We start from the raw sequence: 26485 nt of genomic DNA on the forward strand, positions 1-26485 counted from the left end.
TGGTGGAATCATTGGACCGTATTTTTTCAAAGATGCTGTTGGACGCAACGTTACGGTGAATGGCGATCGCTATCGTTCGATGCTAACAAACTTTTTGTTGCCAAAAATGGAAGAACTGAACTTGGTTGACATGTGGTTTCAACAAGATGGCGCTACATGCCACACAGCTCGCGATTCTATGGCCATTTTGAGGGAAAACTTCGGAGAACAATTCATCTCAAGAAATGGACCGGTAAGTTGGCCACCAAGATCATGCGATTTGACGCCTTTAGACTATTTTTTGTGGGGCTACGTCAAGTCTAAAGTCTACAGAAATAAGCCAGCAACTATTCCAGCTTTGGAAGACAACATTTCCGAAGAAATTCGGGCTATTCCGGCCGAAATGCTCGAAAAAGTTGCCCAAAATTGGACTTTCCGAATGGACCACCTAAGACGCAGCCGCGGTCAACATTTAAATGAAATTATCTTCAAAAAGTAAATGTCATGGACCAATCTAACGTTTCAAATAAAGAACCGATGAGATTTTGCAAATTTTATGCGTTTTTTTTTTAAAAAAAGTTATCAAGCTCTTAACAAATCACCCTTTATATGGGGAAGTAGTGATACTAATGCAAGGGGAGAGTCGCTAATAGAGTTTATTTTGCGTACTAATTTGGTAGTTTGCAACAAGGGAGATGCCCCAACCTTTGTCACTAAAAACAGGCAAGAGGTTTTGGACATCACCTTGGCCTCGCAAGAACTGAATGAAATGATATCTGAGTGGCATGTTTTAAGTGAACACAGCTTCTCAGATCATCGCTACATCAGTTTCAAATTTGATGTTCATATCACCAAGACCATATTTTCGCCAAATGTTAGGAAAGCTGACTGGAATAGGTATAGGGAATCGTTCAATATGATGATACCGGAAATAACAGAGACAAATATGAGAAATGTGCAAGATATCGAACACGCAGTGGAGCGGATTACTAAGGCCTTCAACATCTCACTGAAAGCTGCATGCCCTAGAGGAAAGCCAAGGGGGAAACATCGACCACCATGGTGGTCTACGGAATTAAGTAATATGAGGAAATCCTGCAGGAAGCTCTTTAACAAGGCAAAGTCCACCAGAGCCCCTGAGGACTGGGACGCTTACAAGAGGAATCTGAGAGGATACAAGCGAGAACTGAGAAAGGCTCAGCATAACTCTTGGAATGACTACTGCAGCAGTATTGAGAATACGTCCGAGGCTTCCAGACTACGGAAGGTTCTAGCATCCACCAACTCCGCTCCAGGTTTCATTAAAACATCGGAGGGAAATTGGACAACGTCCAGTGAGGAGACGCTGGAGGTACTATTGGACACACATTTTCCTGGAAATCAGACGGTTGAACCATGTACTGGCGGTGCCACAGTTGCTCAGCGGTCGTTTCCTGTCGAGGAAATTGTATCGGAAACTAGAATAAGATGGGCGCTAAATAGCTTTGGACCATTCAAATCCCCCGGACCTGATGGAATTACTCCGGCGGAGTTACAAGCTGTAACTGACAAAATTATCCCCTGGTTGTCAGTGATATATAAAGGATGTATTAACTTATCATATATCCCAGGAAAGTGGAGGGAAACAAAAGTCGTTTTCATACCTAAAGCGGGAAAAGCCTCTCACTCGAGGGCGAAGGATTTCCGACCAATCAGCTTATCCTCATTCCTACTTAAGACTCTGGAGAGGATGATAGATATTTATCTTAGAACTAGCATCGATTCAAGGTTGTTCTCGAAAGGACAGCATGCATACTCGAAGGGCAGGTCTACTGAGACCGCACTACATGAACTAGTCAGCTTTATTGAAAGCTCACTATCTGTCAAAGAATACACAATCGTGGCGTTTCTAGACATCGAAGGGGCGTTCAATAATGTCCATCCGAGCTCGATATTAAATGGACTGACAACTCTGAATGTTGATCCATGTATACTCAGGCTGTTAGACGAACTGCTAATGAAGAGACGTATTTCAGCCACACTAGGTCAAGCAAACATACAAAGGTATGTGAACAGAGGCACTCCCCAAGGAGGAGTTCTATCACCTCTTCTTTGGAATGTTGCTATAAATAGCCTTCTGGTTACTCTAGAAAAAGAAAGGATAAAAGTGGTGGCATACGCAGATGATGTGGCTCTGGCAGTCAGGGGAAAATTCCCATCCACAATCAGAGATATTATTCAGAGGGCCCTCCGGATGACTGAGAAATGGGCGAAAGACAATGGTCTTGGGGTAAATCCTGCAAAGACAGAATTAGTCATGTACTGCAACGATCGCAAAACTCCCACGGTTAGGCCTATTTCCTTAGGGGGTATTGAAATTCCCTTTGGTGAATGTGCAAAATACCTTGGCGTTATTTTGGACAGGAAGCTGAACTTTAAGCTTAATATTGAAGAAAGGGCGAGAAAGGCAACTGTAGCTTTGTACTCGTGCAAAAAGGCAATAGGAAAAAAGTGGGGACTGAAACCAAAAATTGTGCATTGGCTATACACGGCAGTGGTTAGACCTATAATGCTATATGGTGTTGTAGTCTGGTGGCCGGCACTTCAGAAACCGACTTGTTTAGATAAAGTTCAGCGTATGGCGAGTTTGTGTATTTCAGGCGCATTCAGCAAGACAGGAACAAATTCCCTTAATGTCGTGCTGCATCTATTGCCTTTAGACATTTTGGCCAAACAGTCAGCTGCAACAACGGCTGTGCGGTTGCGCGAACTATCACTGTGGTCGGAAAAAGGTTACGGTCACAGTTCTGTCTACAAAACAATGACAGATGTGCCTAACGTAGTGGATTACACTTTGGCGAGTCCACTTTTCGACAAAAAGTTTGAGACTCTAATCCCCAACAGTGAGGCGTGGTGCACACAGACCCCGGGGAATAAAGAATATATAGATTTCTACACTGATGGCTCCAAATTGGATGGACAAGTGGGGTTCGGAGTATATTCTAATGATCTGGAACTTCGAATAGCGAAAAGATTACCTAATCACTGTAGTGTTTTTCAGGCTGAAATATTAGCAATAAGAGAGGTGGCGAATTGGCTGAGAAGTAATGTTCCAAAAAATGTGGGCATTAATATATACTCAGACAGTCAACCTGCAATAAAATCCTTGGACTCTGTGTTCCTCAACTCGAAAACGGCCATCGACTGCCGCAAATCTCTCAATGAGATGGCTGAGCAGTACAATATTCACCTAATATGGGTGCCTGGCCATAGGAACATACCGGGGAACTGCGAATCGGATGAGTTGGCAAGGCTAGGGACTACCTTACATATTCCAGGGGAACTAGAATTTGTTGGTATGCCCCTAGCTACCTGCAAGCTCATGCTGCGTGAGAAGGCTGTTATGATGGCAAATGTTCGATGGGAGAATTGCAAGGGTTGTAACGACACCAAGCAAATATGGCCCCATTTCAACTTAAACCGCACACTAGATATGCTAATGTTCTCGAGACGTCAGATATCACTCCTGATATCTGCTATAACGGGTCGCTGCCTGATAGGCGATTTTGCAAAAACTATTGGCGCGAAGTATAATGACTATTGTATGAGCTGTCATGATGCGGAGGAAAAAGAATCAATTAAACACCTCTTGTGTGAGTGTCCTGCATTTTGTGTAAAGCGCAAGCAACTTTTAGGAGCATATAGCTTCAGATTACTGGCGGATCTGGAAAACGTTAACTTAAGCAGTCTGCTACTGTTTTTGGAACAATCTGGTTGGTTCAACAAAGAAAAATAATCAAGAAGGTTCAGCGGTTAAAACTAGAAGTGCCCATATGTAATAGGTACTTTTAGTTAATGTGGTATCACAATGGACTGAATAGTCTAAGTGAGCCTGAATCTTAATCGGGCTGCCACTTTAACCTAACCTAACCTAAGAGAGGTCGACCAAGAAAAGTGCCAGCTAATACTAATCAAGTAATGGACGTAAATACGGTTAGCAGAGAAAACGATACCACAGACGAACATGAGGATGCTGAGTTATTTGAAGACTGCGAATTTCTCAATGCGGTTTTTACAGACGATCCATCTAGTTATGAAGAAGCTATAAATTCAGCTGAGGGTGAAAAATGGCGATTAGCGATTGAAGACGAATTTATAGCTCAAATATTGAATGGAACTTGGGAAATAACAGAACGGGCAAAAGATCGGAAAATAATTGGAAATAGGCTTATTCTTAGAACTAAATTGGATAACAAAAAGAAAGCACGTCTAGTAGCAAAATGCTGCTCCCAACGTCCAGGGGAGGATTTTTCCGATACATATTCGCCAGTGGTAAGAGCTTCAACCATTCGCCTATTATCGGCTGTAGCTGTCGAAAATGATCTTGAAATACACCAACTAGATTTTGTAACTGCTTATTTGAATGGTGATCTAGAAAAGCATGTATTTATGGAAATTCCAGAATATTTGGATGAAATTCTCAAAAAATTTGCAAAAGGTGAAACAGTTGGAACTTGTACACAGAAAAGTAATCGAGCAAAAGCTACTGCGAAAAAATGGATGAATAAAATTAAAAACTGCCAAGATCCCGTATGTAAACTTTCAAAAGCGCTGTATGGTCTGCGACAGTCCGGATTGAAGTGGTATCAAAAACTTAAAATTAAATTGGAACAAATTGGACTATTTTCATCAAAAGTTGACCCATGCCTATTCATATGTAAAAAAGAAGACAAACTCACTTTGGTGACAGTTTATGTTGACGATCTGCTAATTGCAACGAATGACAAATATTTATTGAGTAAGATCAAAAATTTTTTGGCTGAGTCATTTGAAATGAAAGACCTTGGTAACGTTAGAAAATATGTTGGTATAGAATTCAATCAAGATTTAACTCGAGGTGAAATAGCGTTAAATCAGAAAGAATATATAGAATCAATCCTTGAAAAATTTGGTATGCAAAATTGTAAACCTGTAAAAACACCAATAGAACAACAATGCAAGTTAACAAAACCTTCACAACCAGATATTGAGACAATGGAAAAATATCCATTTCAAAATTTAATTGGCGCTCTTATGTATTTAGCCGTAAACACGAGACCAGATATTGCGTACTCTGTAAATTTTTTGAGCCAGTTTAATTCAAACTATACTATGGAACATTGGCAAGCCGCTAAGCGAATCTTACGCTATTTAAAGGGAACAATTGATAAAGGACTTCTATACAGAAAAAGTGAAATACCATTATATGGAGTTGTGGATGCCGATTGGGGTTGAAACTTATGTGATAGACGATCATTTTCAGGATCTGCATTCATAATGTCTTCTGGAGCAATATCATGGGAAGCCCGTAAACAAAGGACCGTAGCTCTATCGAGTACAGAGGCAGAACTTCTTGCTATTACGGATGCCGTTAAGGAAGCTACTTATCTAAAACGTATAACCGAAGAAATTGGATATGCAAAATCACAGCTAACAATTTTCAATGACAGTCAAAGCGCTCAAAAATTAATTCAAAGTATCGGCCACCATTCCAGAACTAAACATATTGATGTACGATATCAATTCATACAACAAAAACAACAAAGTGAAGATATCAAGTTGGAATATAGAAGAACAGAAGAAATGGCTGCGGACGTACTCACAAAAGGGTTAAGCTTTACCAAACATCAACAACATATTCGAGAATTAGGAGTTTTCTGAAATATTTATAAACGGCGTACTTCGAGGGGAGGTGTTGAAATATTCGAAGTACTTTGCATAAAATATACTTTAAGAAATTTTTTCTAACTTAATCTTAGTAGGCTATGAAACTGATGAAAAACAATTTATGTTGTCAAATAGATTTTTACACATTCTCATTGTATTTTTGATTTCTAAAATAAACGTTTGGCTAAATAAACAATAATTATATACCATAGGCATATTTAACCATAGACATAATGACTTGTATTTGTTGTATCTTAGAAGTACACTTCTTTAAATCTTCTAGTGTGGACATAAATATCTCAAATAGCTCATCAATGCTAAACAGATTGTTATTATTCATTCGAATACAGTCAGCATACCCAGCAAAAACTCTCATTACCCGGTAATCTTGTAGATAAGCCTATTTAAAAATTAATAACCACTTATTAATTAGCATCGCTTCGGATTACATTTATATAAGCATGTCCTAGGAGGAAAGTACTTCTCCCCAGGCATACTTTCGGCCACAAAATAAGTAGTGCATTTAAAGCATATAATCACCTAATATGTAATGACTTATTCGTAGATACACCAAAGCTTGCAAAATAGCCACTTATTGTCTCAGGCAACCAAATCTCGAATATATTGATTTCTATCGCCGATCAAATTAATGTCACACTTAAAATAGAAATAAATGTAGGTTTAAGGGAGTTGGATTCGTGAATTACGTTATAATATATCCAATAGCCAATTCACATAAGGTTCGAAATCTACTAAAAGTGGATTTTAAGTCTCTTTTTTATAAGGCAAATGGCATTTGAAATTTAGTTTAAGCGCATGAAATTTAGTTTAAGCGCATTATACCATGAGGTATAAGAAAGCATTTATTTAAAACATAATATGACAATGTCATTAAACACAAGTATTATGAAATATTTGTGATAAAAAAATCTTAACGGAAAAATCTTCAGAATTACCGTTACATTACATATTCTTTTGTGCTCGATTATGTGAATACTTATATTAACTACAACTGCCTAAAAATTTGAGAATAACAATTCGAAAATTACCGAGAAGTATTTATTTTTGTCATTACAAGTTAGTCATTATAACTCGCCGCAATGTAATGCAACGTGTAATGACAGCTTTACTCCTGGTAATGTCAATTGTAATGAGATGTGGTTACCTAGTTTTTGCTGGGTAAGTACTGTTGTTAGCAAAGCCAACGCTGTTATTGTGGGTGCTACGCACATGTTGAAGTGTGTGAGTGTGTGTAAACTAAACTCATTACTTATCGAGCAAAAGTAAGTTTGAACAAACTATAAACTATAACTAACTAACAACTGCATAAGTATTGAGATAACTAGAAGTCTCCTGTAAATTAGTTAGGAAAAAGCTAGTTTTAACTTGAGTGGGTTCAAGAAATTTATACGGGGGAGGAAAATATAAATTATTTTATTAAAATAATGTGTGTAACAGTTTTCATTTTATTTTGAAATTGTATTGTACTATTTTAATATGTTGTCATATAATAATATATATTTTGTTACATAAAGGTGGTTCGTAGTTCAGATTATTCACATTTCTTTTAAAGGAAGGTGTATCCTCCTGAGTTATGAACCCGCATTTCGATGGTCTAGTAGACTTAGCAAGTCATAAAAAGATGAGATGGAACTGTCCTAAACTTTCGATTGCACTGAAATAAACTTCTTAAATGAAGGCACAATAGAATAACAAAATGTCTGATCGTGGAAGTTTTTAACCTTAGTATATAACCTGATGTCAAAAATGATAGTTTATTACTATACTATACTTATAATAAAGGGTGATTTGTTAAGAGCTTGATAACTTTTTTTTAAAAAAAACGCATAAAATTTGCAAAATCTCATTGGTTCTTTATTTGAAACGTAAGATTGGTCCATGACATTTACTTTTTGAAGATAATTTCATTTAAATGTTGACCGCGGCTGCGTCTTAGGTGGTCCATTCGGAAAGTCCAATTTTGGGCAACTTTTTCGAGCATTTCGGCCGGAATAGCCCGAATTTCTTCGGAAATGTTGTCTTCCAAAGCTGGAATAGTTGCTGGCTTATTTCTGTAGACTTTAGACTTGACGTAGCCCCACAAAAAATTGTCTAAAGGCGTCAAATCGCATGATCTTGGTGGCCAACTTACCGGTCCATTTCTTGAGATGAATTGTTCTCCGAAGTTTTCCCTCAAAATGGCCATAGAATCGCGAGCTGTGTGGCATGTAGCGCCATCTTGTTGAAACCACATGTCAACCAAGTTCAGTTCTTCCATTTTTGGCAACAAAAAGTTTGTTAGCATCGAACGATAGCGATCGCCATTCACCGTAACGTTGCGTCCAACAGCATCTTTGAAAAAATACGGTCCAATGATTCCACCAGCGTACAAACCACACCAAACAGTGCATTTTTCGGGATGCGTGGGCAGTTCTTGAACGGCTTCTGGTTGCTCTTCACTCCAAATGCGGCAATTTTGCTTATTTACGTAGCCATTCAACCAGAAATGAGCCTCATCGCTGAACAAAATTTGTCGATAAAAAAGCGGATTTTCTGCCAACTTTTCTAGGGCCCATTCACTGAAAATTCGACGTTGTGGCAGATCGTAAGTCTATTCATGATGAAATGTCAAAGCATACTGAGCATCTTTCTCTTTGACACCATGTCTGAAATCCCACGTGATCTGTCAAATACTAATGCATGAAAATCCTAACCTCAAAAGAATCACCCTTTATATAAACCATTATATTTGAGATCATATATATGTGACAGATTTATGCATGAATAAAATTCCACATACAATTACATACAATTACGAAATTAATTGCATATTAATTTTTTTATTGAAATGTCACAAAAATTATAGTATCAATCAGTTTTAATTAAAAATTAAAAACGTTTCCATTCGCCTTGGTTTTAACTGACTTAAGTCTTCCGAGTTTGATTAAAAAGTTGATGGTATCAATTAATTTTTTGGGTGTCAGGCAGGCGTACATGCACCCAACGGAACAATAAATTGGGGAAACTCGGATTACATTATTTACCCACTGTGTGTTTCAGATCCTCAAATTCACTCTCTTATTAAACAGCATGGAAGAAAAAAACATGTTCACTCCACATCAGAGAATGAAGCCGACCCATTTTTGTCGGCGGCGGCTGACACTAAATTTTTGCTTCCGGCGGCGGCGGCTTGACGGCTAAGCCGATAAAAAATTGTCTATTCGGCGGCGCAAAATTATCTATTATAAAATCAATTTGAAGTTTTCCGAATTGTAATGAGATTAGTTGTTCAACCAATCTTACAATCAAATTTACATTTCATTCAAATTTTTTGAGCTAAATTTTTATAAAACTATTATGGCAACTTGATACTAATTGAATGAAGGTGGAAAGTTCAAAATTTTGGCAAAAACTATAACAAATATTATTAAATTTTTCTGATATAAATCAATATTTTAGATTAATTGGCGGCTAAATTTGAGTCGAGATGAGTCGACATATTCGGCGGCGGCGTCGACTGCTAAAAACGGGTCGGCGACGGCTAAAATCGGCGGCGCGACTCGGCGGCTTCATTCTCTGCTCCACATACCCGCCAGTACCAATCTCTGATTTAGCAAGTCCCATCAAATGAATAATCTCTTTTTTATTTTCATCAATTTCCTCCTTTAAAGCGTACACACCATATATACTGCTTTTGGTGATTCATACTAAAAATCGAAAAATCCAAAAAACAAAACATATAAACTGGTACGACCAATATTATGGAAGGATTCGTCAGCACGTTTTCGCGGAAACGAACTTAGTACTAAGGCCCTGTCACATACTACATACCACATACCTGCCAAATGCGACACTGGGATGGGAATTGGGAAAGGTACTACGTTTTCGCGGAAGATTATTTTGCACGAAGATGGGTACGGAGAAACGAACTTACTGCCTCGAGGCGAACATGAACAGGCAGCTCAGCGTTGCCACTACGAATTTTTATTTTGGCAAAAATGTTGTCATCTGGGAGGTGACAACATTTCGACCGACGGCAAAAATGTTGGATTTGGATGGAAGAAAAAAACATGTTCACTCCACATACCCGCCAGTACCAATTTCTCTGATTTAGCAAGTCCCATCAAACGAATAATATCTCCTTTTTTTATTTTCATCCCTTGAGCAGTTGTTGTCACAGAATTTCCTCCTTTAAAGCGTACACACCATATATACTGCTTTTGGTATTTTGGTGGTTCTAAAAGCGGTTTTGGATTTCCATTATTTCTTATCGTGGAAGCGTTTTTCCAGTGAAGATTTTTAGTAAACATTGTCATTGGTTTTATTAAACTGACACGTTTTAAACACAGCAGCAGCATCGCAATCGGTAAATGTAAAAATTGACTGTGTTAGAATATCTAAAAGTTACGTGCACCTAATTGAAAAATCCAAAGGACCGCCAACGTTAAAAATTGACGCCGTTCAAAATGGGTGCCGACTGCATACCAACATACAACCACCACCCTTAAGGCCTAGTTATGCATCTAAAAATGTAGCGTAGCCGTAGCGTAACGGCAACGTATGATTTTTTGGCGATTAGCCTAATTGAAAAAACGTAGCATATGATCAGATAGCTTATAAACAAACTATCAAAAAGAGGCGCAAAAGGTTGATTTTCTTAAAATTCAAAATGAACTGGAGTGATATAGAAGTGAATCTAAGTCTTTTAAACTTGTGGAGACTATATAGAAAAAAATAAAAAATGTAAAACTCGTCGAAAAAGAAGCCCTGCCAACATTTTTCGAATTTGGGGGCGCTTCTGAGTATCCCCACTACGTCGAAAACAATCATATACGACATCAAAAACTCGTCGGAAAAGCGCCGTCACTATTGAGAAGTTGTACCACGCCAAGTTACTACGAAAAAGTTTCTCATCAGTGCAATTATTAGGTACCTATTTAGATCGATTTCGAAGGACGCCAATAAGAACCCCTGCAAACTATCAGAAAAAGTGCATTTTAAGATAATTGTAGAAGAATCATTGTGGTCAAGTAAAACACGATTGTGTAGATGTTTATTGATTTGATTAAACATTTATAATTTCTTATAAATATAACATTTTTCGGTTTATCTCATCACATTTAACATAATTTTTTGCATTAATAAAACAATGATGTTGAGTTTTAAGTAGCAAGTTACATATTGCAGCGTCTATCAGCCAGTTTGTTTATTTTCGATGGAGACAGCGTGCCTGGAAAAATATTTGAAAAACGATCACTTTATTCTATTTGGAAAGTCGAAAATTGTTCACCATATACCTTTCACAATTTTAAGCGTAATATCTATGTTTTCAGAACTTTATTTTCGTTTTTATTTAAATAAAATATAACAAGCTGGTTGCGCTTGGCGTTTCACAAAAAATAAAATGGCTCTTCTAACAGTAGTGATGGCAAAATACTTTCATGTACATTTTGTACTTTTTGATATGCTTCCCCCATCACAGTTCGCGATGGTTGTGGTGACATTTACGAGTCTGTGGTAGCGATGAGGATGAAATGGAACTTTGAAATGCTGGCAGGGAGGTGGTCTGTTCGCCCAATCAATAGAGATTGGAATATAAGTGGTTACCATAAAAAGGTGTTCCAGAATATGAAACTACATGATGGTGAACATTTCTTCAAACATACTCGTATGAGTAAAGAAGTTTTCAATTTTCAAAGTCGGTATTCTGCACAGAATTTATTATAAATACATTCATGCGATTGCACGCATAATATTAACTTCTCTTCATCAATTTTAAACGAACACAGACCAGTTTTAATTAACTTTATTTTCAATAAATAACTTTTTCCCACTTCTTTCAATTGATGACGCTAGTTTTTTTTCGATCAGCTGATACGACAACGACACGCCAACTTTTGTTTTTTTCTGAATCATACGACACGTCTACGTTGTCGAAAAGTTGGGTAATCGTTTGTATGGGCTGTCGTATAGCAAAAACAAACAGCTGATACGCCACGCTACGCTTACGTTCCGTTTTTGGATGCATAACCAGGCCTTTAAGCGGACCTTAGACGGTCGGATAAACACTACGACAGAGGTTCGCCTATTCGTTCAATTCAATTTCAATTCACCTTCTTCTTTATTGAGTCTTCTTCGTAGCAAAACAAAAGAGGAAGTAGACTTGCTCGCGGCCTATACCGATTGCTGGTAATACAAGGGGTGATTACCAATAATAAAAAATAAATAAACAACTAATTAAATATAACAAATCATCATTAATTTCATTGCAGAAATGCTTGTTCTAATTATGAAAATAAATCCGTTTTTGCTAATGTTTGGCGAACATCCCCTTAAGGCCGGTACTCTGTTCGGTTTTCGCGTTGAAACTCCATACAAAACCAAAAAATGCGAAAAATTTGCGAAATTTTTTCCATTTGTGATACTTTGTTTTTTCGAGTTGAAAAACTGACGTTTATAGCACGGCGCCATTTGCAATGTGAATTAAGAAATAATTTATTTATTAAAAACTATTTGTGCGGGTTTATAAATCAAGCACGGACTATATTTTTGTTCCGAAACTATACAAAGGATCAAAGGAATAGCAGATCAATTGCCCAAGGAAAAATAAAATGTTATTTTGTAAAAACAAGCAACATCACCAACTTAATCCAATATCGCTCCCTGTAAAATAGCGCTCCAAGCTACCTAAAAAAACTCCGTTTTCTATGTGCGAAATAATGGTTTCCATAAACATTTTTCGCAAGAATGAACATAGTACCGGCCTTTACACGTGAAGATTTGTGCCTTACAACCGAAAAAAATTAAAGTTGTTTTGATTTTATGCCAATACGTCCCCGCAACACGCGAACATGACTTTATACTAGCGGATTTGTCGCCGCAACGTGTTGTGTCGTAGGGTCTATCCGACCGTATAAAGTGTCCTTTATGCGATTTATGTGCTTTACAGATTATCAGTTATTCCGGACGACAGTGCTCGTGTCGAACATATCCCATATATTGTGCACAATATAAGTTAAATCCGAAGGAATAATCGATACTGCTGCATGTTTATGGGATCGATTTCAATTCAACCGTCGAACGGAACGGACGTGTTTTTTAATAGCGGATAAAATAATCGTAATAAGTACCTACTACGAATTTCAAGTGTGGTGGGATATTAGGCCACCATGCAGAGAAATTCAAAGACATCCACTGGGTTGCTAACTTCAGGGCCCAGTGGACGGGTATCGACTGAAGTTATAAAATTGGGCAATGACCAAGAGTTAGGCCCAATTAGTCGACCTGTAGACGGGTCGACAGGTGGCGACAATTTGACAAGTCGGACCTTTTCCAAGGTAACGGCATCAAAAGGAGGTAATCCCTCACGAAAGAGATTCAAAGAACGCAGAAATGCTTTGTTTATCCTAAAGAAATTAGGATCAGTCGACCCAAGCACGTTGTCGGCTAAACAAAGCGATTCCTTAAAATGGGCTCAAGGAATTCTTGAGGCTGGAAAAAGGGAACGATCACCGGATGAGCTGCCATCCTCCAAAAGGGATCAACGATCGTTTGCCTCAGTTGCTAAATACAGCCTTGTGATGGCTATCATAAATAAAGGAGCATTGGACGGTATGGTTCCAAAGCAAAAATGGGGGGAAATTGAGAATGCTTTGTCTGGCGTCTACTCACAGGTGCTGGAAAAGTTTCCCGGTCCAGATCCTCGACACCAAGAGGCTGGTTGGTATCAAGGACGATTTAAGCTAGTCGCATTTGAGGACCAGAGGTCTATAGAATGTTTTAAAGCTGCTCTGATACTAATTGGTGAAGTTTGGGAAGGAGCTGCTCTAGAGTTAGTCGAGAAGAAAGACATACCGGCTAGACCAAGAGCACATGCGTGGATACCTGCAAACCCTCCTGACCCTGAATCTATTTTAAATAGACTGAAACAATGCAATCCAGATCTTCCAACAGCTGATTGGAAGGTTGGCCGTTTGGATGAAGTGGATGGGCCAAGACGGCATGCAGTGTTTATATTGAACACTCAGTCTTTGCCACATCTAGCAAAGTCCCAGGGCCGTGTATGTTATGGCTTTCATTATATCCAAATGAAGGTGTATAAAAACGATCAGCTAAAGGATTCAAAAATGGACAAGCCTCTGTCTGAATCAGAAGTAAGCGGATCCTCTTGCGAAGTCGAGGGGGATACCAAGACATTTGAAGACATGGATAGATACCGTATGCGTGAGGAGGCTTCTACTGCCTCAGAACTCACCAAAGTTGAGCCTATGGTTATTGCGAGAGTCACCGATATCTCTGAAGAGGACATTCTTGATGACTCGATTGAAGCGGCTGATGTGACGGTTGTTGAAAATCTCGATGGTCCTACGGATCCTCCAGATAAATCTTCATCATTGTAAGCTGCATGTGCTGCCTTAAAAGTTCTCCTGATGAAAGGGGACATAGATATAGTTCTTATTCAAGAACCATATGTTTATAAAAACAAAATATGTGATTTAAGTACTCCGGGGTTCAAACTATTGCAGTATACTGGTAATGATGTAAATCGAGCCTGTATAATTGCTAAAAACGAGCTCAATTTGTTTCTGCTTCCTTCAATGTGCAATACAGACACTGTCGTTGCAAGTTTAGAAATAGACAAATGCAAATATTGGGTATCTTCGGTCTACATGGGACATGACAGGGAGATGCCTCCATATGCCGTTAAGACCTTAGTGGAGGAGTCACTGAAAACAAAGACGAAACTTATTATGGGATGCGATGCGAATGCACATCATAGTATATGGGGAAGTAGTGATACTAATGCAAGGGGAGAGTCGCTAATAGAGTTTATTTTGCGTACTAATCTGGTAGTTTGCAACAAGGGAGATGTCCCAACCTTTGTCACTAAAAACAGGCAAGAGGTTTTGGACATCACCTTGGCCTCGCAAGAACTGAATGAAATGATATCTGAGTGGCAGGTTTTAAGCAGGGATCCGTGGAGCGGAGCGGAGCAAGCCCTTTTTTGCCGGAGCGGGAGCGACATTTCTAAAATCCGGAGCGGAGCGGGAGCGGAGCGGTCTCCAAATGAAAAACCGCTCCGCTCCGAATAAAATATTACTTGAATGAAATGTGTAACTTTGAAATTACACTGTGTAGGTAATTTCAAATTTAGCTAGTACTTAGCGTAGTGTGAGTAAACGTTTAAAATGTACGATATGTATGTTTGTACGTACGTACATTGGGGAAAACACAACGTGTTTTTTAGTAATTGTTTTCAAAAACGGCAAATGTCAAAATATATATCTAGTATGTGTTGTAAAAGTAACAACAGTACTTTCGATCAATTTCATCCCGTATTACTACAAAGATGTTTGTAATGAACGTCAAATAAATGCAATTAAACGATCTTATTTATATTTAATTTTTTAGTTTTCTACACTGAAAAAATATTGTCGTGAAGTCAAAGATTCCATGTCCTTAGAATAAGAATGCAAATTTTGCTTAACATGGAAGACGCATTTCTCTAAAATAAAGTTTTTTATACCCATCACCATAGAATGGTGACGGGGGTATAATAAGTTTGTCATTCCGTTTGTAACACATCAAAATATCGATTTCCGACTATATATAATATATATATACATTTATGATCAGGGAGAAATTCTAAGACGATATAACGATGTCCGTCTGTCTGTCTGCTGAAATTTTGCACAACTTCGTCTTTTGTCTGCAGGCAGGTCAAGTTCGAAGATGGGTTATATCGGTCCAGGTTTTGATATAGTCCCCATATAAGCCGACCTCCCGATTTGGGGTCTTGGGCTTATAGAAATCGTATTTTTTATCCAATTTGCCTGAAATTTGAAATCTGGAGGTATTTTATGACCGTAAAGAGGTGTGCCAAAAATGGTGAGTATCGGTCCATGTTTTGGTATAGCCCCCATATAGACCGATCCCCCGATTTTACTTCTTGGGCTTATTGAAACCGCAGTTTTTATTCAATTTACCTGAAATTGGAAATCTAGAGGTATTGTAGGACCACAAATACGTGTGCCAAAAATTGTAAGTATCGGTCCATATTTTGGTATAGCCCCCATAGAGACCGATCTCCCGATTTTAATTCTTGGGCTTATAGAAACCGCAGTTTTTATTCAATTTACCTGAAATGGGAAATCTAGAGGTATTGTAGGACCACAAATACGTGTGCCAAAAATTGTGAGTATCGGTCCATGTTTTGGTATGGTCCCCATATAAAACGACCTCCCGATTTGGGGTCTTGGGCTTATAGAAACCGTATTTTTTATCCAATTTGTCTGAAATTGGAAATCTAGGGGTATTTTCGGACCATAAAGAGGTGTGCTGAAAATGGTGAGTATCGGTCCATATTTTGGTATAGCCCCCATATAGACCGATTTCCCGATTTTACTTCTTGGGCTTCTAGAATCCGAAGTTTTTATCCTAATTGCCTGAAATTGCAAATCTAGAGGTATTTTCGGGTCATAAAGAGGTGTGCCGAAAATAGGGAGTAGCGGTCCATGTTTTAGTATAGCCCCCATAAGAACGATCTCCCGATTTAACTCCTTGGGTTTCTAGAAACCGTAATTTTTATCTGATTTGCCTGAAATTGTAAATATTCTGGTATTTTAGGCTCGGTCCATTTGGTAATGCCTCCATATAGACCGACTTCACTTGAATTGCTTGAAACTCAATGTAAAATTTCCAGATTTTACTTCTACATATTTAAGATTTCAAATCAAGACGTTATTTTATAATTTTCTTGCACACTTACAAGAGATGTTAATGATTCCTCTAAAACTCAAACAAAAATGGTTCTTATAAATCCAGAATCTGATATAGTCCTCATAGGTGAAATCTTTAAATTTATCTTCGGGAAGTGTCCTCAAGTCCTCAAGCCCTCCTAAAATTTCAAAGGAAACCCTAATATTTGGTTCATGGTGGTGGGTATTTAAGGTTCGGCCCGGCCGAATTTAGTGCTGTATATACTTGTTTTCTTGTCCAAAAGGCAATAAACTTTTGAATGAAGTTGTAATGTCCTTATAATTAAGTGATTTTACTTAAAAATGTGTATCATAACATGAAAGATAAAATTTTTGAGGTAAGGTCAACGTGACTTTAATAATTAAGAAAAATTCTTTAAAAATAATAAAATTGTCTTTAAATTTGTTTCCTTTTTGCATCTTGCCTCAAAGCAAAAAATCGTTAAAAAATAAGACATGTTTTTCAACACTTTATTTTAAAGACGCTTTTTACTTGAAACATAGCATAATTTCTACTGGAAGTCGAGTCTTAATATGGAAAAAAATAACTCGTTAACTCGTTTTTAAAGGATTTTGATAACAACTGACGAAAAAAATCTAAAAAAATGAAAAATTAGCATATGCTTCCTAGAATGCTTCCTTTAATGAAGTCAAAATGAATTTAATATTTCTGAAAAAATCTTCAAAATTAATAAAATATTTCAACACATTGTTTTAAAGTCATTATACCCTAAACCACAAAGTGGTTAGGGTATAACAAGTTTGATCTGCCAAAAAATGTGCCTAAAAGAAATATTGATTTTAGACCCCATAAAATATATACCGATCGACTCAGAATAACCTCCTGAGTCGATCTAGCGCTTGGCGTCCGTCCGTCCGTCTGTCCATGTATTTGTTGTTCACAGGATTGCGGTCGCAATTATTAACCGATTTTGATGAAATTTGGTACAGGGAGTTTTTTTGGGCACAAGGACGAACGTTATTGAATTTGGAAGAAATCGGATCAAATTTAGATATAACTCCCATATATATGTATTGCCCGATTTCGACAAATGGGGTCACGTTGCACTTTTTTTACTAACCGATCGTCGTCAAATTTAGCACAAAATAATCTTCTGTATCACCCTTTAAGTCTGAAAATTTCATCGAAATCGGTTCAGATTTAGATATAGGTCCCATATATACGTATCGCCCGATTTTGTCAAATTAGGTCATAAAACCCTTATTTATCAACCCATCTTACTCAAAGTTGGCGAAATGTAATCTTCTATAGCACTAACTATATGTGCAAAAAATCATCGAAATCGGTTCAGATTTAGCTATAGATCCCATATATGTACCGACCGATTTTTCTAAATAAAATAAAACTCAATTGAACAAATAATACAATGTTTGTACTATAATTTTCTCGAAGAGGAGCGGAGCGGAGCGGAGCGATTTTTTTTTTCTCGGAGCGGAGCGGTTTTTTTTTCTCCGGAGCGGGAGCGGAGCGGAGCGAAAAAAATGGACCGCTCCGGATCCCTGGTTTTAAGTGAACACAGCTTCTCAGATCATCGCTACATCAGTTTCAAATTTGATGTTCATATCACCAAGATCATATTTCCGCCAAATGTTAGGAAAGCTGACTGGAATAGCTATAGGGAATCGTTCAATATGATGATACCGGAAATAACAGAGACAAATATGAGAAATGTGCAAGATATCGAACACGCAGTGGGGCGGATTACTAAGGCCTTCAACATCTCACTGAAAGCTGCATGCCCTAGAGGAAAGCCAAGGGGGAAACATCGACCACCATGGTGGTCTACGGAATTAAGTAATATGAGGAAATCCTGCAGGAAGCTCTTTAACAAGGCAAAGTCCACCAGAGCCCCTGAGGACTGGGACGCTTACAAGAAGAATCTGAGAGGATACAAGCGAGAACTGAGAAAGGCTCAGCATAACTCTTGGAATGCTTACTGCAGCAGTATTGAGAATACGTCCGAGGCTTCCAGACTACGGAAGGTTCTAGCATCCACCAACTCCGCTCCAGGTTTCATTAAAACATCGGAGGGCAATTGGACAACGACCAGTGAGGAGACGCTGGAGGTACTATTGGACACACATTTTCCTGGAAATCAGACGGTTGAACCATGTACTGGCGGTGCCACAGTTGCTCAGCGGTCGTTTCCTGTCGAGGAAATTGTATCGGAAACTAGAATAAGATGGGCGCTAAATAGCTTTGGACCATTCAAATCCCCTGGACCTGATGGAATTACTCCGGCGGAGTTACAAGCTGTAACTGACAAAATTATCCCCTGGTTGTCGGTGATATATAAAGGATGTATCAACTTATCATATATCCCAGGAAAGTGGAGGGAAACAAAAGTAGTTTTCATACCTAAAGCGGGAAAAGCCTCTCACTCGAGGGCGAAGGATTTCCGACCAATCAGCTTATCCTCATTCCTACTTAAGACTCTGGAGAGGATGATAGATATTTATCTTAGAACTAGCATCGATTCAAGTTTGTTCTCGAAACGACAGCATGCATACTCGAAGGGCAGGTCTACTGAGACCGCACTACATGAACTAGTCAGCTTTATTGAAAGCTCACTATCTGTCAAAGAATACACAATCGTGGCGTTTCTAGACATCGAAGGGGCGTTCAATAATGTCCATCCGAGCTCGATATTAAATGGACTGACAACTCTGAATGTTGATCCATGTATACTCAGGTTGTTAGACGAACTGCTAATGAAGAGACGTATTTCAGCCACACTAGGACAAGCAAACATACAAAAGTATGTGAACAGAGGCACTCCTCAAGGAGGAGTTCTATCACCTCTTCTTTGGAATGTTGCTATAAACGACCTTCTGGTTTCCCTAGAAAAAGAAAGGATACAAGTGGAGGCATACGCAGATGATGTGGCGCTAGCAGTCAGGGGAAAATTCCCATCAACAATTAGAGATATTATACAGAGAGCCCTCCGGATGACTGAGAAATGGGCGAAAGATAATGGTCTTGGGGTAAATCCTGCAAAGACAGAAATAGTCATGTACTGCAAAGATCGCAAAACTCCCACAGTTAGGCCCATTTCCTTAGGGCGTATTGAAATTCCCTTTAGGGAGTGTGCAAAATAGCTTGGCGTTATTTTGGACAGGAAGCCGAACTTTAAGCTTAATATTGAAGAACGGGCGAGGAAAGCAACGGTAGCTTTATACTCGTGCAAAAAGGCAATAGGGAAAAAGTGGGGACTGAAACCAAAAATTGTACATTGGCTATACACGGCAGTGGTTAGACCTATAATGCTATATGGTGTGGTAGTCTGGTGGCCGGCACTTCAGCAACCGACAGGTTTATATAAAGTTCAGCGTATGGCGTGCTTGTGTATCTCAGGTGCATTCAGCAAGACAGGAACAAACTCCCTTAATGTCATACTGCATCTATTGCCTTTAGACATTTTGACCAAACAGTCAGCTGCAACAACGGCTGTGCGGTTGCACAAGCTATCGCTGTGGTCGGAAAAAAGTTACGGTCACAGTTCGGTCCTCAAAATAATGCCAGATGTGCCTAACGTAGTGGATTACACTTTGGCGAGTCCACTTTTCGACAAAAAGTTTGAGACTCTAATTCCCAACAGTGAGGCGTGGTGTACACGGACCCCGGGAAATAAAAGATATATAGATTTCTACACTGATGGCTCCAAATTGGATGGCCAAGTGGGTTTCGGAGTATATTCTAAAGATCTGGAACTTCGAATAGCGAAAAGATTACCTGATCACTGTAGAGTTTTTCAGGCTGAAATATTAGCAATAAGAGAGGTGGCGAATTGGCTGAGAAGTAATGTTCCAAAAAATGTGGGCATTAATATATACTCAGACAGTCAACCTGCAATAAAATCCTTGGACTCTGTGTTCCTCAACTCGAAAACGGCCATCGATTGCCGCAAATCTCTCAATGAGATGGCTGAGCAGTACAATATTCACCTAATATGGGTGCCTGGCCATAGGAACATACCGGGGAACTGCGAAGCGGATGAGTTGGCAAGGCTAGGGACTACCTTACATATTCCAGGGGAACTAGAATTTGTTGGTATGCCCCTAGCTACCTGCAAGCTCGTGCTGCGTGAGAAGGCTGTTATGATGGCAAATGTTCGATGGAAGAATTGCAAGGGTTGTAACGACACCAAGCAAATATGGCCCCATTTCAACTTAAACCGCACACTAGATATGCTAATGTTCTCGAGACGTCAGATATCACTCCTGATATCTGCTATAACGGGTCGCTGCCTGATAGGAGATTTTGCAAAAACTATTGGCGCGAAGTATAATGACTATTGTATGAGCTGTCATGATGCGGAGAAAAAGAATCAATTAAACACCTCTTGTGTGAGTGTCCTGCATTTTGTGTAAAGCGCAAGCAACTTTTAGGAAAATATAGCTTCAGATTACTGGCGGATCTGGAAAACGTTAACTTAAGCAGTCTGCTAATATTTTTGGAACAATCTGGTTGGTTCAACAAAGAAAAATAATCAAGAGGTTCAGCGGTTAAGACTAGAAGTGCCCATATGTAATAGGTACTTTTAGTTAATGTGGTATCACAATGGACTGAATAGTCTAAGTGAGCCTGAATCTTAATCGGGCTGCCACTTTAACCTAACCTAACCTATGGGATCGATAACACATTTACCGATTATTTAGTCATCGACGACAAGTCGTATCGATCCGACACACTGTAGGATTTTTTACAAACACCGACATTCCGTCCGGAATAACTGATAATATGTAAAGCACTAAGGTAGTTGCACTTAAAGAGCTCGTTACATATATTTTTGTTTTCATTAAAAATTAATTGCACATAAAGGCCGGTATGCACCTCTAGCGAAAAATTTCATTCCCATAAGAAATGCATTGCTATTTATGCTAACGAAATTTTCGGTAGCGTTCAATTTCGTAAGCTGGTACGCACCTCTAATGAAAATAACAGGGTTGTCAAAAGCATATTTTGGCAGCAAACATTTAATTTATTACAATCATTGTGTGCGTAAGAGTTTTAAAAGGTCTGTAAATAATAAACAATTTATTTGAGAAATATTTGGAACATATATTAACAATTTTTAAAAGCGATTAGCTGCTTTACAATTTGTGTACACAGCCCTGTTTTTTTGTTGTAGACTTAAATAAATTTTTACTACCGAAAATTTCGCTAGAGGTGCATACCGGCCTTAAAAGAATAAATTGATTTATAGGATGAATAAACTACTTCGTGCGAAAATTGAACAAAATAGTACTCCACAAAGCGTTGTTCAAACTAGGAAAATTTATATTGTTACGAATTTGATATTTCTAGATTTAAGTTTATTTAAATTAGTTTCCGTTAATTTAAATTTCAAATTGTAACGATAAAATTACGTCATAACTTGTTAGAGTCATTTCATTATTTTCTAGTACTTTCATCTTTTGTGTTCTTAGTTTTCCAATCGTTCATTGTAAAAGTAACACCTTTTGTTTTACTGTTATAATTATCGGTAATATGACCATAATCCCTTATGCCTGCACGACATCTACTAGATGGTAGAATGCACTAGCCAAGATGAGAAAAAGCCCAAAAGTATGTGTGCCATATCACCTGTACAATAACGCCCCATAGAAAGTTCTAGATAGCGAGACAATGAACATAAAGGGCACCTTATACGGTCGGATAAACCCTGCGACACAACACGTTACGGCGACAAATTCTGGTTGAAAATTAAAGAAATATATAAATCTAAAGGCCGGTACTCTGTTCGGTTTTCGCGTTGAAACTCCATACAAAACCAAAAAATGCGAAAAATTTGCGAAATTTTTTCCATTTGTGATACTTTGTTTTTTCGTGTTGAAAATCTGACGTTTATAGCACGGCGCCATTTGCAATGTGAATTAAGAAATAATTTATTTATTAAAAACTATTTGTGCGGGTTTATAAATCAAACACGGACCATATTTTTGTTCCGAAACTATACAAAGGAATAGCAGATGTGACAACCTGCTGCGCAAGGATTTTGAATTTGGCGTAACGGCCAAATTCTTGTCCAATGCTAAGCGGATCCGGTACGGTGGTCAAGGCTGCGGCTTAGCTCGTCGGATGGGGTGGTTCTTTCCGCTTTATTGGTTGCACATTTAAATTTATTTGAATGTACCGGTTGTTCTGTTGCACCAGAGCTGGGAGTGGCGAAAAGTCTAAAATAGCAATTATGCTTAGACAGCCCTGGTGTTTTCTTATAATCTCCCCATGAGAGAAATTACTATTATGTATAGATGCGTGTGTTGCTCACTCTACCAGGTGGTGCAGGGATGGGATGTTGAATCTTCAGAACTGGGTTATTGTCATGTTCTTTAAGACATTTTTGTCTTAAAGGCTTGCCTGTTTATTTTGTCCTAATCTGACTTAATCTACATCATTTTTGTGGGAGAAAAGAGATGTTGTTCTTCTCCCTGGCCGCCCGCCCCATATGACATATTTTGTCATCCGTGGTATTCTTACTGCCATGTTTAAAAATACCCCAAAATTCGAATTGCCTTTTTTTTACATTACATGGCCGTTACTTTTTCAGCCTGGTTTGAAATATTTAACGCATATTTAAATTACTTTTAAACACGAATCATAATATTTATTAATAGTTGAAGTTTCTTTCCATATATAATATTCTTAAATTGATAACTAATAATCTTTTAACAATTTTAATATAAAACAAAAATATTTTTTTTTTAACAATAAAGTAGATCTTAGCAATGATTATTTAGTTTTTATGCTCTTTTTTTATCTCAATTTCATAAATAAATCATCAAAAAAGAATTGTAAACAAATTTATCTACATCTTTTTATTTATTTTAAATTTTAACAATTGTTCAAAAATATTAAAATTTATTGACAACATTAGTCAATAAGAAAGAATATTTTTGTTAGTGATATGATTGTTGGCAATATATATATATATATATATATATATATATATATATATATATATATATATATATATATATATATATATATATATATATATATATATATATATATATATATATATATATATATATATATATATATATATATATATATATATATATATATATATATATATATATATATATATATGTCAATCGCATTGTTTGGGGACACAAAAAAGTTTAAACTTTTTTTACATACATAGCTTCGTACCATTCCCCCTACCCTATATATCCCGATTTTTTACCCATATGACCACGTAATACTAAGGTATATCCATTTAACTATATATCGTTTTATTTGGGGTCCGTCATCTACGTACCGTTTACTTCTGGGACATGTCCTCAAACAGAACGGTTTGTATACATAAATTAAAGGTTGCCAGATCTTAACGGAATTTGAACGCGTCGTCCATTCGGCTTTGGCTTCCGTGTGTGTTTTCTTTGTCATAAAAACCAATATTTGGCTGAAATGTGGCAGTGTTCAAACATTTCTAATAACAAATTGTGCATCAACGATACATGAAAATGTGGTTCATTTTTATTTTGTCCATTGGGATATTAACAACGGAAAAAATGTGTCTGACAGATTAAAGTAAAACTTTGAACAGGCAACTTACACAATATAAAGGACATATAATTCAGGACAAATAAAGAAATTTTAATTGAAAAAGCATATATTGCGCCAAAATTTGAACAATCATTAAATAAGATTGTTTTTTCGAAAATACAATAATTTTCCGTCGGCACCATACTTAGGTGGCCAACCCAAACCTAGTACCAAGACTAAAAAAAGAAATAAAACAGTAAAAAGGAATAAGTAATGCTTTATTCCTAAAGATTCGAGTTTTGCCGCTAAAAGCAAAAATAATTCTGTAAAAGCAGAATAACATTAGAAGTTTTTAGCTAATTTTCTTATAGCATGGTGGGGAGTGACCCAAAGTAAGAATTGAAGATGTTTACTTTCATTAAAATAAATTATTAAAGAAAAGTAACCCTGAAAACATTGCTATTTTAGCGCGATAATGCCAACTTAACAATACAATACCACCATTCGTCACCATCCATTAAACCTCTGCGCAAAATAATTAAAAACGAAAATATTCATCAAATTAGCTTAGCTCACGGCTTTTTACTGTTCAGTTTTTGTTTGTTATTCTGGGCACTAAAAAATGTGCACAATTGGTCTTAACTTTTGTAAAAAATGAAGCCACTTTTCGAAACAATGATAAAATATTTGAATTTTCAACAATCGATATCTCGAAAACTAAGCACTTTTTGGTAAAAGTTTTGCTTAATATTTTCTCGTTAGAAAACACCACTTATTCCCAATATGCATTTGTCTTAAATTTGGAAAAATGCAGCCATTTTTCGAAAAAGTGGTCAAATATTTAAATTTTCAATAATCGATATCTCGAAAACTAATCATTTTTAGCAAAATTTTTACTAAATATTTTCTTTTTAAACTACACCATTTATTCCCAATATGCATGTTTAGTCTTAAAATTTGTAAAAAATGCAGCAATTTTCAACAAAATGGTAAAATGTTTGAATTTTCAACGATCGAAATCTCGAAAACTAAGCATTTTGGGCCAACTTTGTACTTAACATTTTCACTTTAGAAAACACCATATATACCCAATATGCATGTTCTCACTCAAGTTTTGTAAAAATATACACCATTTATTCTTAATATGCATGTTTTATCCTAAATTTTGTAACAAAAGCATCCATTTTTCGAAAAAGTGGTAAAATATTTGAATCTTCAAATTTTGTAAAAAAGTGCAACCATTCTTCGAAAGTGCTAAAATATTTAAATTTTCAGCGATTGATATGTCGAAAACTAAGCATTTTTAACAAAATTTTTACTTAATATTTGCATATTTAGTCTAAAACTTTGTAAAAAATGCAGCCATTTTTCGAAACAACGGTAAAATATTTAAATTTTCAACGATCAATATCTCGAAAACTAAGCATTTTTAGCAAAATTTTTACTTAATATTTTCTGTTTAGAATGCTCCATTTATACCCAATATGCATCTTTTGTCTCAAGTTTTGTAAAAAGTGCAACCATTCTTCGCAAATGCTAAAATATTTAAATTTTCAGCGATCGATATCTCGTAAACTAAGCATTTTTAGCAAATTTTTTTCTTAATATTTTCTCTTTATAATGCACCATATATACCCAATATGTATGCTTTGTCTCAAGTTTTGTAACAAAGTGCAAACATTCTTCGAAAGTGCTAAAATATTTGAATTTTCAACGATAGATATCTCGAAAACTAAGCATTTTTAGCAATATTATTACTTAATTTTTTCTCTTTAGAATGCACCATATATACCCAATATGCATGTTTTGTCTCAAGTTTTGTTTCAAGTTTTGGAAAAAATGCTGCCATTTTTCTTAAGTGTTAAAATATTTAAACTTTCAACGATCGATATCTCGAAAACTAAACATTTTTAGCAAAATGTTTACTTAATATTTTCTCTTTAGAATACACCAGTTATTCCCAATATGCATGTGTCGTCTTAAATTTTGGAAAAAATGCAACCATTTTTCGAAAAAGTGGTAAAATATGTGAATTTTCAACAATCGATATCTCGAGAATAAAGCACTTTTACCAAAATTTTTACTTAATATTTTCTCTTTAGAATGCACCAGTTATTCCCAATATGCATGTTTTTGGATTAAATTTTGTAAAAAATGCAACCATTTTTCGAAAAAGTGGTAAAATATTTGAATTTTCAACAGTCGATATCTCGAGAATTAAGCATTTTTTAGCAAAATTTTTGCTTAATATTTTCTCTTTAGAATGCACCAGTTATACCCAATATGCATGTTTTGTCTCAAATTTTTTAAAAAATGAAACCATTTTTCTAAAAAGTGGTAAAATATTTGCAATTTCAATGATCGATATCTCAAAAACTAAGCATTTTTAGCAAAATTTTTACTTAATATTTTCTCTTTAGAATGCACCATTTATACCCAATATGCATCTTTTGTCTCAAGTTTTGTAAAAAAATGCAACCATTCTTCGCAAGTGCTAAAATATTTAAATTTTCAGCGATCGATATCTCGTAAAATAAGCATTTTCAGCAAA

General features: G+C 36.8%; 1 protein-coding gene and 1 long non-coding RNA gene across 2 annotated transcripts in view; both read right to left on the reverse strand.

The window, feature by feature from the left end:
- Positions 1 to 10110, reverse strand: part of LOC142232372 (ATP-binding cassette sub-family B member 10, mitochondrial) — a 115537-nt gene extending 105427 nt beyond the window's left edge. The window contains exon 1 of the mRNA XM_075303158.1: positions 9752 to 10110. Within this exon, the coding sequence (XP_075159273.1) occupies positions 9752 to 10022 (271 nt within the window). The 5' untranslated portion in view covers positions 10023 to 10110. The remainder of the gene's footprint in view (positions 1 to 9751) is intronic.
- A 573-nt stretch (positions 10111 to 10683) lies between these two features.
- Positions 10684 to 11489, reverse strand: LOC142230303 (uncharacterized). The gene is made up of 2 exons (XR_012720639.1): positions 10962 to 11489; positions 10684 to 10894 (listed from the first exon to the last, which is right to left on the reverse strand). It is a non-coding gene; the product is annotated as an uncharacterized LOC142230303 (long non-coding RNA).
- Between the last annotated feature and the right edge of the window lie 14996 nt (positions 11490 to 26485).

This window comes from Haematobia irritans, chromosome 3 (genome assembly GCF_050003625.1).
Source record: "Haematobia irritans isolate KBUSLIRL chromosome 3, ASM5000362v1, whole genome shotgun sequence".
NCBI lineage: Eukaryota > Metazoa > Arthropoda > Insecta > Diptera > Muscidae > Haematobia > Haematobia irritans.